The 12179-nt window shown below is 40.0% G+C and overlaps 1 protein-coding gene across 4 annotated transcripts in view; it reads right to left on the bottom strand.

Annotated features, from left to right (window-relative positions):
• Window positions 1–245: 245 nt before the first annotated feature.
• The window catches only part of SRPX (sushi repeat containing protein X-linked), a 117260-nt gene continuing 105326 nt past the window's right edge, over window positions 246–12179 (bottom strand). For all 4 annotated transcript variants that reach the window (XM_036271014.1, XM_036271017.1, XM_036271016.1 and 1 more), the window contains one exon: window positions 246–794. In XM_036271014.1, the coding sequence (XP_036126907.1) occupies window positions 611–794 (184 nt within the window). In that variant the 3' untranslated portion in view covers window positions 246–610. The remainder of the gene's footprint in view (window positions 795–12179) is intronic.

The following is a 12179-nucleotide window of genomic DNA, read 5'->3' as shown; positions in this document are numbered from 1 at the left end:
TCATTTTATCTATTTTATTTATTTATTTATTTACTTACTTCTTTACTTATTTATTTATTTTGGTACGTGCCCCTAGCGGGAACCGAACCCGGGACTCTCTGTTCCGCAGGCTGATGTTCCAACCGCTGAGCCAAATCAGCCAGGGCATTTTATCCATTTTTAAAACACCACGAAGAATAAGTCCTAAAACCATTGACGATACTAAGTATGGCTGGTGCTTTGAAAACAAAATGAGTTTTAATAAATTTGCTCCAAAATATTTTATTAGTAAAAGTTTTATATTAAAAAAATTGAAGAAAAGTTACCTGTCACACTGAATAACATATTAAAAGCATGTGTATGATATGGTTTCTAATTTCTCTACAAAATTAACCAGCCATCATGGAGTAAAGAAAGTTAGAAATAGTAAATATAGTCATATCATTTTTTGGAAAACTTCAAAGTACAAAAAGCATTGTGCTAAATTTTAAGTGCAAAGAAAGGTCATAATAAAATAGACTTTAAAAATTACAAATAAAAATCTGTACATCAAGGATATTTTTAAGGCCTTTCCGTGTGCATAGCACTATATAGAAAGAGAAGAGGGACTGCAGAGATAAGAACTATCACATCAGGTGTTACAGGTCTGGCCCATTTCAGCTTGCAGGACCATCTCCTCTTTTCTCAGGGGAAAAGTGTCAATCAGGTTGAAGAGAGCCACAGGTGTCACTAGGGAGACATAGCGCTCCTTGTCCATGCCATGCTTATCTACTAGCACCATGCTGAAGGAATAGAGTGGGATTCGCAGCAACAACCTAGGGCAGAAAAAGAGAAGAATGTGTCAAACCTGCCTCCCAAGGGTTCTGATGGACAAACCAGGGCCCTATAGTGACACAGTGTGCAGAGAAAAGCTTAAAACAACAAAGGACTAAGTTAACCTTTAGACTCTTGTTACTCAAAGTGTGGTCCCTTGGACCAGAAGCATCACATGGGATCCTGTTGGAAATGGAGACTTCCACACTCCACTTCAAACCTACTGAATTAAATAGAATCTGCATTATTAGCAAGATTTCCCCAGATGATTGGCATGCATATAAAAGGTTGAATAACTCTGCTTCAGATTATAATGGTCAGGAAATAATTAGGCCTGCAATGGTGCTATACACCAATAGTTGCTACAAGTCGACAAGTCATGTAAAACAATACTAATGAATATTTTGCATTAAATTGGAGACAATCCAACTTTGCAGACTAGGTTTGCACAACCACATGCACACTATATCTAGGTCAGTGGTTATTATCAACGGGGTTGATTTTGTCCCACAGGGGACATTTGGCTATGTCTGGGCACATATTTGGTTGTCACAGTGTGGTAGAGACCAGGGATGCTGCTTAACATCCTCCAATGCACAGAACACCACCACCACCACCCAAAATGGATTATCCAGCACCACATGGCAACAGCAAAGGTTGAAAAAGCCTGGACTAGGTGAAGCTGATTGAAATAAGTTTCTAAACTTTGTAATTCTGGTCCGTTTAGTAGCCAGCACAAGATAGTACAGTTAGAGGGAATTGAACTTGGGTCTACACCCTTAAGTATACTGATTTGTTTAATTATAATTTATACCTCAAAAAATTCCAAAAAGAATTTGAAGTGGCTTCAAAAGTCTGATTTTTTTGTACTTTACTTCACTAGAATCTGAACTGTAAAAATATAATTGTTATTCAATAAAAACATATTTAGATGAAAAGCCAAAGAAAGCAAACAATGGCTAAGCTGAGCCCAGTGAAAAAATTAGCCTGCTCTGTCTTTTTTCCAGCTTTTGGTTTTTTTAGTTTAGATATCATGAGATTGTGTGTGAAGCAGAATACATAGTGCCATATGGATTTAAAATAAAATATTTTTCTCACACATATGGATCAAATAAAAAAAGGCATTCAAATCCAAACTGACTACACTTTCTTCTGCCTTTTAAGAGGAGTTACAGAGAAGATGGGAATAATTTGTATTTTATCACAATGGGAAACTAAATTACTACTCCACTTCTAGTGACTAGAAATAACAGAGACATTACAGTGTCTCTGCAAAGTTCCATGCAGTGGTAAAAGGGGAGGTCAGGTGTAGATGCTTTCTAGAGGTGTTTTAATGAGTCTTTGAACTTGTGAATGTAGACCATGAAGTCAGGGGAGAATGGAGAGCTAAACTGCTCTGCATCTTTAAGAAGAGAAGTATCCAGTTTTTTGGTGGGGGTGGAGAGAGTGAGATATCCTAGCAGGGTTGGGGGAGTTCCAGGAAACAGAAGACTTGAGAAGCAAGCAGGTCTGGAGTGAGAAAAGGGCCAAGCAATGTTGTGGTATCTGGAGTCTGTGGGTAAGGGTGACCAAAGAGGAATTGGAATATTTGATGTTATAGTGTTTATGAGGCTAGGATGAACCCCCCTGCCCCATGATGCCACCATCTGCTACCATGCACATTCATCATGTCAGCCTTGTGTCTTAATTGACATATAATACAAAGAGAGAAACCACCAGGGGAAGAGATGAGTGTTGGAGTGGGTTCTTCCTGGAGAATCTTCTAGAGAACACTGCAGACTCAAAACATACCATAGGAGGTTCTGGTTCAAAATGGTAACATAGGAAGTTCCTGAATTCACCTTATCCCACAGACACACTGAATCGGAAACTACATATGGAACAATTTCCTCTGAAAAACAAATACTAAAAACTAGCAGAGTGACTCTGCATATTGGGTAACCAAGAAGGAAACCACATCCAGGTGGGTATGAAAGGTTGAGCCACATTCTCACTATAAACTCCACCCCAGCATGATGGCCCACAGTTTGGAAGTAACTCAAAACTGAGAGCTTTTCCCCAAGGATTGAAGGGTTTGTACCCCACATCATGAACCCCAACTTTTAAAAGTTGCATCTGAGAGATGAGCCCTCTAAACATCCAGCTTTGAAAATCAATGGAGCTTGAGGCCATGAAACCTGTAGGGCTGTTGCAAACTGAGAAATGGCCCCTTGCATGTAGACTCACTGACTCCAAGGGACAGTGTAGAAACAACCATTTGAAAAGCACCCAGACTTTGTGAAAGAGGCTCATTTGATTATTTTAAAGCTTCAGATTGAGGGGCAGGGGCCTGACCAGTACTCTCCAGCAACAAAGGCTGGTAAGTGCCATTTTGTGCTTTCCCTCTGTCTTACTAAACCCAGCAAACAAACACCACCTCCTTTCTTTATTTTCTCTGTTTGTTTTGTTTTTTTCCAAATGGCTGTCATGTTTACACTCCAGCTAGTGGGTGCCATCATTGCGTTATCCCTCTGCCTTGCTAAAGCCAATGGGTACCATATCTCTCTCTCTTTTTGTTTGTCAGTCATTGTCTCCATCTCAGTCTCTCAGACTCTATCTGTGTCTCTTTCTGTCTGCTTTCTCTCTGTTTGCCCCCTCTCTCCACCTCCATATCCATCTCTCCCTATCTCTCAATCTCTTCATCTCTCTGTCTCTGTCTCCCCATCTCCATTTCTCAGTCTCGGTGTCTGTTTCTCTTAATCTGTCTGTCTCCTATAGTCTCTGTCTTGTGTGTCTCTCTATTTCTCCTTCTCTCTGTGTCTATCTCCATGTCTGTGTCTCTTTGTATCTCTGTCCATCTTGGTCTCTCATCTCTGTCTCAGTTTCTGTGCCTCCATTTGCATGAGTCACTTCTCCATGTCTCCCCAACTCCAAATCTTTTCTTACTCTCACATGATCCCCACCCCCCATTCCCACTGTGTGTTTTCACCTCACTTCTTCATTCTCTCCATCAAGCTTTCTCTCTTGTGGACTCTGAGAAAGAATATACCTACTAAAATGGGCTTCTCATGGCTAATGGGGCTCAAATTAAAACAAAACAAACAAAACAAACCAAAAAAACAGCCTAGCAGCCATTTCTACACAAGGGCCTCTCATGCATACTTCACTTCAGGGAGAAGAGCCTGCACTGAACTGCCTGCCTGTTCTGTTTGCTGAGCCAGCCTTCATGAAGGAGTTCCTGGAGTCCTATTTCAACCAATAGGACTGAGACTTTTCTTATCCATTTGGTTCTGTGCAGCTATATCCCCATAAGCTTCTTCACCCACTGAACAATCAGAGTAACTTCATTCTGACCAATCAGGACAGTGCCTTTTGGACCAACCAAATTGTAAGAATTTAGAGACTTCATTGAGGATGGACCAATCAGGGACCAGGGGTGGGGATTTCTGTCTATATGAGACAGCTCCCCTTGCCTCTGAAAATGCATGTTCCCTTTCCACTAAGACTGTGTCCCCAGCTGGAGCTGAAATTCAAACATATCTTGCTGGAGAAGAGAGGAGCAGACCCACACAGGGCAAAGCCAACCAGTGAGTAGCAGAGCAGATCTGCCTAGCCTAAGAGAGGCCAGGCCCAGGGCCCCCTGGCCTCAGGGCTGCCTCACAGCCCTGCTGTTTTCATAGTCCTGCTGTATCACAGTGGAGCTGTTTTACACTGAATAAAAGTTTTCTTCTTCATTGTACCCCAATTGGGGATTCCTGTTGGCACCAACAACCATTAGTTGACACTCTCCACCTGTCTCACTCTGTCACTCTTGGTCTCTGTTACTCTCCTTTTCCTTCTCTGTCACCATCACTGTCTCTCTCCATCCTATTGTCTCCATTTCTCAATCTGTCTCTGTGTCTCTAACTATATATGATTCTGTCTCCATGTCTCTGTGTGTGTATCTCTTTTGCTCAATGTCTCACTCTCTATAGCTCTGCATGTCTCACTATGTATCTCTTTGTGTCTATCTCTGTTTTCTTTGTCGGCCTTCTTTCTCTCTGTTAATCTTTCTTTGTCACCTGTCTCGCTGTCTCTCTTTCTACCAACTTCCTCACTCCTCTGCTCCAACTTACCCATCCTTCCTCTCCCTGCTTACACTCTCGCCCTCCCATCCCCACTTCTCCTCATTCCTCCTCCCCCTCCCTTCTCCTTCATCCCCTCTTTCCCTCTCCATCCTCCCACCTCCCTTCTTCTCCAACCCCTCCTTCCCCTTCAGTCCTCTCTTATTCTCTCTCCTCCTCCCCCATTCTAGTTCCCCTCCCCTCCCCCTTTCCCATTCTCTCTCTTCCCTTTCCCTTCCTCTATCCCACCTTTCCTCCCTCTCCCCCTCCAAGTCTGTCTCTCTCTCCCACTCTCCTTCACCCCTTTCCTCCCTGCTCCTTCATAGCCTCCCTCCCTCCTACCCATGTCCTCCTATTTCTCTCCCTCCTCCCCCTTGCCCCTTCTCCTTCTCCCCCTCAACCTTCTCCCTCTCCCTCTCTGTGTTGGTGTCTAGCTCTATGTCTCTATTTCATTCTTTCTCTGTCACTGTCTCTCTATTCTCCCTTTGTGTCTAATCTTGTCTATGTCCTCACTGTCTGTATATCTCCCTTTCCATCATCACTCTCCATCTATCTCTGTAATCACTGTCTCCCTATCTCTATCACTATCTCTCATACTCTTTGTCTGTCTCCCTCTGTCCTTCTCTCAATGTCTGTATCTGTCTTTCTGTTGGTGTCTGTCTACCTCATCCTCTCCCTCTCTCTCTCATTCTGTGCTTTCTGTCTCTCTTTTTGCCCTGCTCTCCGTAGGTCTCACTCCCTGTCTCTGTCTCACCATGTCTATCTCTCCATATCTCTGTGTCTATCTCTCTGTCTTGTGCTCTTACTCTCTGTTTCTGTGCTCTCTCTGTGTTTTTCTCTACATCAGTTTCTGTATCACTCTCTCTCCCTGTCTTCCTGTTTGTGCCTGTTTATCTATGTCTATCTGTTTCTGTCTTTATATCTGTCTCTATATCTGTCTCTCCATGTCTGTCTCTAGTCTTCTGTTCCCCCTCTGTCTCTGTCTCCCTCTCTGTCACCATCCTATTTCTCTGTTATTCACTCTGTGATTTCTGTATCTCTGTGATCTCTGCCTCTGCTCTTCCCCTCAATCTGTATCTTCGTCCATGTCCCTCTCTGTCTTTGTCGGTCTTTCTGTATCTCTCCCTCATACCCTCTGTCTATGAGTGTCTGTCTCTATGTATTTCTTTGTGTCTTTCTCTGCCTTCGTCACTCTCTTGTCTCTTTCTTGATCTGTCTCTCACTGTTTCTCTGTCTGCTCTCTATGTCTCTGTCTACCTCTCATGCTCTCCCTCTATCTATGACTGTCTTTCTCTGTATGTCTGTGCTGTCTGTGTAGATCTCTCTGTGATCTCTGTCTCTACCTTCGTCTGAATCTCCATGTCTGTTTCTCTGTCTCCATCTATCTCGCTCTCCTTTCTCCCCCCTCCCTCTCCTTGTCTTGTTCCATATCTCTGCCTCTCTGTGTCCCATTCTCTTTCTGTTTTTCTGTGTCTATCTTTGTCTTTCTACCTGTCTGTCTTTCCCTGTCTCTCTGTGTCTGTTTCTCTGGGTCCCTCTCTATCTTTGTCTTTTTGTCTCTACTTCCCTCTTTTTGTCTCTGTCTCAAGGTCTCTCTTTCTCTGTATCTCTGTCTCTCTCAGGTATGCTCTCTCTCTCTGACTTTCACTGTGTCTTGATCTCTGTCTCCCTCTCAGTCTCTCTCCGTTTGTCTGCTCTCTCTGTCTCATTCTTTCTGTATGTGTCTATCTCTCTCTGCCCCTGTCTATTTTAGTCTCTCATATTTCGGGGGCTGCTATTATCCTCACACTCTCTCACTCTAGCTCACTGTTATCTTCCATAAAGTAACTTATGTCCTTTTCTGGCTCACTGATACTTGATGCTACTGCTGCCAGGGCACATTTCTACACCATCTGGCACTAGTGACTAGCGACACCCTCGGGTCCCACAGGACTGTAACCAAGAGAGAGAGAGAGAGTTCTTAAACAGCTACCAGCTTCAGGGTATAGCAAGAAGTAACAGACCTAAAAATTCAGTCTTTCTGTGAAAGAGGCCTATTGGCTTATCATCACAGCTGCAGCCTGAGGGAAAAGATTCTAATTAAACAAACATGTAAGGGCTGGCTGTAAACTGTTCAGAGACCTCTGATGGATAAGTTCTATCTCCGCACTTGCCCTCTGCCATGCTCCAGAGCACTAGCATCTATCAGAGGTAAGTTTGTATACATAGATGCTGCCCAGTTTTTACAGCTGGTGGCCTGGTTTTAGTGGTTGCCACCTAAGGGACACCCCTTGTTTGCCTGGTTCTAGTGGTCATGGGGACCTGTGTTCTTGATCCCACAGGACTGTAATAATATGATACAATTCTCAGCAGACTACTGCCCCCAAAGCACTGCACAGACAGCAGACTGAAACAGACCATCAGTCTTTCTATAAAAGAAGTTTCTTTGCTTGTCCTGAAGCTTCATCCTCAGGAACAGTCTTTAGGCCTGGCACACATGTAGGATCTTACTATGGGTTCTCAGATAATGTAGGCAAGGGGGTGCCATCTTTTCACTCTCCTGCTTCACACAGCTTGCCAGTATCTCCCAGAAAGGAGCTTATGCACTTGCCTGAAACCCCAAGTTTTGTGACTGGCACCCAAGGAGCACCTCCAGATCACTTGGCTCTGGTGGCCAGCCAGCAGAGATTATATTGTGGTCCCACAGGACTGCATATATTTGCATTTTTTTTAATCCTCACCCGAGGACATTTTTCCATTTTTTTGTTCAGATAGAGTGGGAGGGAGATAGAGGAAGAGAGAGAGTGACGTGAAAGGGACACATCAAGTGGCTGCCACCCGCATGACCCAACCAGGCCCAGGGACAAACTACAACCGAGGTACATACCCTTAGAGGGAACCGAACCTGGGTCTCTCGGGATTGCAGGCTGACGCTCTAACAGCTGAGCCAAACTGGCCAGGGCTATATTTGCATACTTTAAAAGCAGCTGGCTGAGGGTTTGGCTTCTAATCAGCCTGAATATAGCTGTTGGGATCCTTCCCTTTGGATACTGATGTTGTGTCATACCCTCAAATACTAGTAGATATTAAAAGTAAAATAGACTTCTTGGGCAATCAAAAATACTGAGAAACAACCAAGACCTGGGCATAGTTAATTGAAAAGTTTCATCTTTTACATGAGGCCAGTACTTCAAAACTGGAAGAGGTGATTGTCTGATCTAATACAGATAAACCAACAGAGAGTCAAACAAAATGAAGAAACAAAGGAATATGTTCTAAACAAAAGAATGAGATAAATCCTTGGTAAAAAGCTATAATGTGGTTACTTTACCTAGCAAAGCTATTATTTAAAATTGAAGGAGAAATAAAGAGTTTCCCAGACAAGAACACACTAAAGGAGTTTGTTACCACTAAAACAGTATTAGAAGAAATGATGAAAGACTTGCCAGAAGAAGGAAAAGGAGGAGGAGAAAGAAAAGGAGGAAGAGAGGAAGAGGAGGAGGAAGAAGAAGAAATGAAGGAAGAGGAGGAAGAAGAAAAAAACACAAAAGAGAGGAAACATAGTTAAAAAATAAAATGCAATAAATGCATACATATCAATAATCACTTTAAATGTAAATGGCTTAAATGCTCCAATCAAAAGACATAAGGTAGCTGTATGAATAAGAAAAAAAGACCCACGTATATGCTGTCTTCAAGAGACCCACTTCAGAAGGAAGGTGTGTAGAAGGAAGGAAATAATGTAGATGAGAGCAGAAATAAATAAAATTGAGTCTCAAAAAAAAAAAAAGAAAAGAAAAAGAAAAACAATACAAAGATCAAGAAACCAAGAGCTGGTTCTTTGAAAAGATAAACAAGGTTCACAAACCTTTAACTAGAATCATCAAGAAAAAGAGAGAGGACTCAAATAAATAAAATCAGAAATGAAAGAGTAGAAGTAACAACTGACACCAAAGAAATACAAAGGATTGTAAGAAAATATTATGAACAACTATATGCCAACAAATTGGGCAATCTGGATGAAATGGATAAATTCCTAGAAACATACAATCTTCCAAAACTAAATCAGGAAGAATCAGAGAATCTGAATAGACAGATTACAAATAGTGAAATTGAAACAGTAATAAAATATCCCCCAACAAACAAAAGCCCTGGACCAGATGGCTTTGCAGAATTAATATCTATCCTTCTCAAAGTATTCCAAAAAAATTCAAGAGAAGGGAAGACTCCCAAGCTTATTTCATAAGGACAGCATTATCCTAATTCCAAAACCAGATAAAAACACAACAATGAAAGAAAATTACAAGCCAATATCCCTGACAAACATAGATGCTAAAATCCTCAACAAAATATTAGCAAAACGCATCCAGCAATATATTAAGAAGAGCACACACCATGATCAAGTGGGATTTATTTCGGGTATGCAAGTTGGTGCAATATCTACAAAACAATAAATGTAATGCACCACGTAAACAAATTAAAGAATAAAAATCACAAAATCATATCAGTAGATACAGAAAACAAATTTGATAAAATTCAGTACCCATTTATGATAAAAAATTCTCAGCAAAATGGGAATAGGGGGAACATACCTCAACATAATAAAGGCCATATATGACAAACCCACAACCAACATCAAACTCAATGTGCAAAAATTACAAGTGTTCCATTTAAGATCAGGAATGAGACAGAGATGTCTGCTTTCATCACTTTTATTCAACAAAGTACTGGAAGAAGTTCTAGGCACAGCAATCAGACAAGAAGAAGAAATAAAAGGCATCCAAATGGTAAAGGAAGAATTAAGATGTCATTATTTGCAGATGACATGGTGCTGTATATAATCCTAAAAATTCTATCAAAAAAAAAAAAAACAACTATTAGAACTGATAAATGAATTCAGTAAAGTAGAAGTATAGAAAATAAATATCCAGAAATTAGTTGCATTTTTATACATCAATAATAAACTATCGGGAAGAGAAACTAAAAAAATATCCCATTTACAATTGCTTCAAAAATAATAAAATACTTAAATACTTAGGAATAAATTTAATGAAAGATATAAAAGACTTGTATTTGGAAAATTATAATACACTGAAGAAAAAAATTGAAGAAGATACAAATAAGTGGAAGTATATAATGCGTTCATGGATAGGAAGAATTAACATCATTAAAATGTCCATACTACCAAAAGCAATCTACAGTTCAATGCATTTGCTATCAAGATACCTATGGCATATTTCACAGAACCAGAACAAATATTCCAAACATTTATATGGAACCACAAAAGACATTGAATAGCAACAGCAATCTTGAGAAAGAAGAACAAAGTTGGAGGAATCATGCTATTTGGTATCAAAGTACACTACAAGGCCATAGTAATCAATAGTGCATGGTTCAGGCATAAAAACAGACATAAAGATTAATGGAACAGAATTGAGAGCCCAGGAATAAACCCATGCCTTTATAGTCAATTAATATTTGACAAAGGAGGCAAAAACATACAATGGGCTAAAGATAGTCTAGTCAATAAATGGTCTTGGGAAAATTGGACAGTACATGCAAAAAAATGAGACCAGACCACAAACTTACACCATACAAAAGAATAAACTAAAAATGGATAAAAAGATTTAAATGTAAGACGCAAAACCATAAAAATCCTAGAAGAAACCACAAGTAGTAAAATATCAGACATTTCTTATAGCAATATTTTTTTTTATGATATATCTCCTTGGGCAAGGGAAACAAGAGAAAACAATAAACAAATGAGAGTACATCAAACTAAAAAGGTTTTGCACAGCAAAGGAAACCATCAACATAATGAAAAGACAACCCACTTAATGGGAGGACATATTCACCAATACCTCTGATAAGAAGTTAATATCCAAAATTTATAAAGAACTTATAAAGCTCAACAACAACAATAAACAAATAATCCAAATAAAAATGGGCAAAGGACTTCAACAGACACTTCTCCAAAGAGGACATACCGATATTCTATAGACATATAAAAAATGTTCAAGGTCACTAATCATCAGAGAAATGCAAATGAAAACCACAATGATGATGTCAGAATGTCTATCATCGATACATCAACAAGCAGCAAGTGCTGGTGAGGATGTGAAGAAAAGGGAACCCTTGTGTATTGATAGTGGGAATGCATATTGGTGTAGCTACTGTGGAAAGCAGTATGGAGTTACCTCAAAAAATTAAAAATGGAACTGGCTTATTCCACTTCTGGGAATTTATCCTAAGAATTCCAAAACACTTATCAGAAAGAATATATGCACTCTTGTGTTCATAGCAGCGGTATTTACATAGCCAATATCTGGAAACAGCTGAAATGCCCATCAGTAGATGAGTAGATAAAAAAAGCTATGGTACATTTACACAATGGAATACTACTTGGCCATAAAAAGGAATACATTTTTACCCTTTATGACAGCATGAATGGACATGGAGAACATAACGTGAAGTGAAATAAGCCACTCAGAGAAAGACAAGTACCATATGATTTCAATCATATGTGGAATTTAATGAACAAATGAAACTAACAAGCTAAAAAGAGACAGATTCATAGAGAACAGGCAGACAGCTCTGGTGTGGTAGATGGTGTTGGGGGTAGAGGGATTGAGCAAAAAATTAAAAACAATGAAAAGAACTCATGGATATGGACAACAGTGTGGCAATTGCAGGGAGCAAGGGGAGCAGGTGGAGGAGGAAGAGGGTATAAAGGGGATAAATGGCAATGGAAATAAAAGAAAAGAAACAGAGATAAGTAATTTACTTTAAAAAGAGTTCAATGTAATGCTCATAAAGATTCTCACTGAACTCAGCAGAAGAATGAACACCGTAAGAACTTCAACAAAGAGATAGAAAATACAAGAATGTACCAAACAAAAGTCACAGAGCTGAAGAACACAATAACTTAACTAAAATACACACTAGAGAGGATTAACAAAAGCCTGTATGAAGCCAAAATAGGGGATCAACAATCTGGAAAAAAGGGCAGCAAGAAGAAAAAGAACAACAAAAAAAGTTAAAATAACTTAAGGGACTTATGGAACTATATTAACAAGACCAACATTTGCATTGTAGGGGTTCTAGAAATGAGAAAGGGGCAAAAAAGTTATTTGAAGAAATAAAGGCTGAAAACTTCCCTAACCTAGGAAGGAAAAAACATCCCCATCAGTAAACCCAGAGGGTTCCAAATAAAAGGAACCCAAAGAGATCTACACCAAAACACATTATAATTAAAAATGACAAACATTAAAGACAAGGAGAAATGCTTAAGAGCACCAAGAGAAAAATAGCTTATGTACAAGAGGA

The sequence above is a fragment of the Molossus molossus genome, unplaced genomic scaffold, assembly GCF_014108415.1.
Source record: "Molossus molossus isolate mMolMol1 unplaced genomic scaffold, mMolMol1.p scaffold_m16_p_2, whole genome shotgun sequence".
Lineage (NCBI taxonomy): Eukaryota > Metazoa > Chordata > Mammalia > Chiroptera > Molossidae > Molossus > Molossus molossus.
Note: the sequence above shows the minus strand (reverse complement) of the source record. Positions and strands in the feature narration are given on the sequence as shown.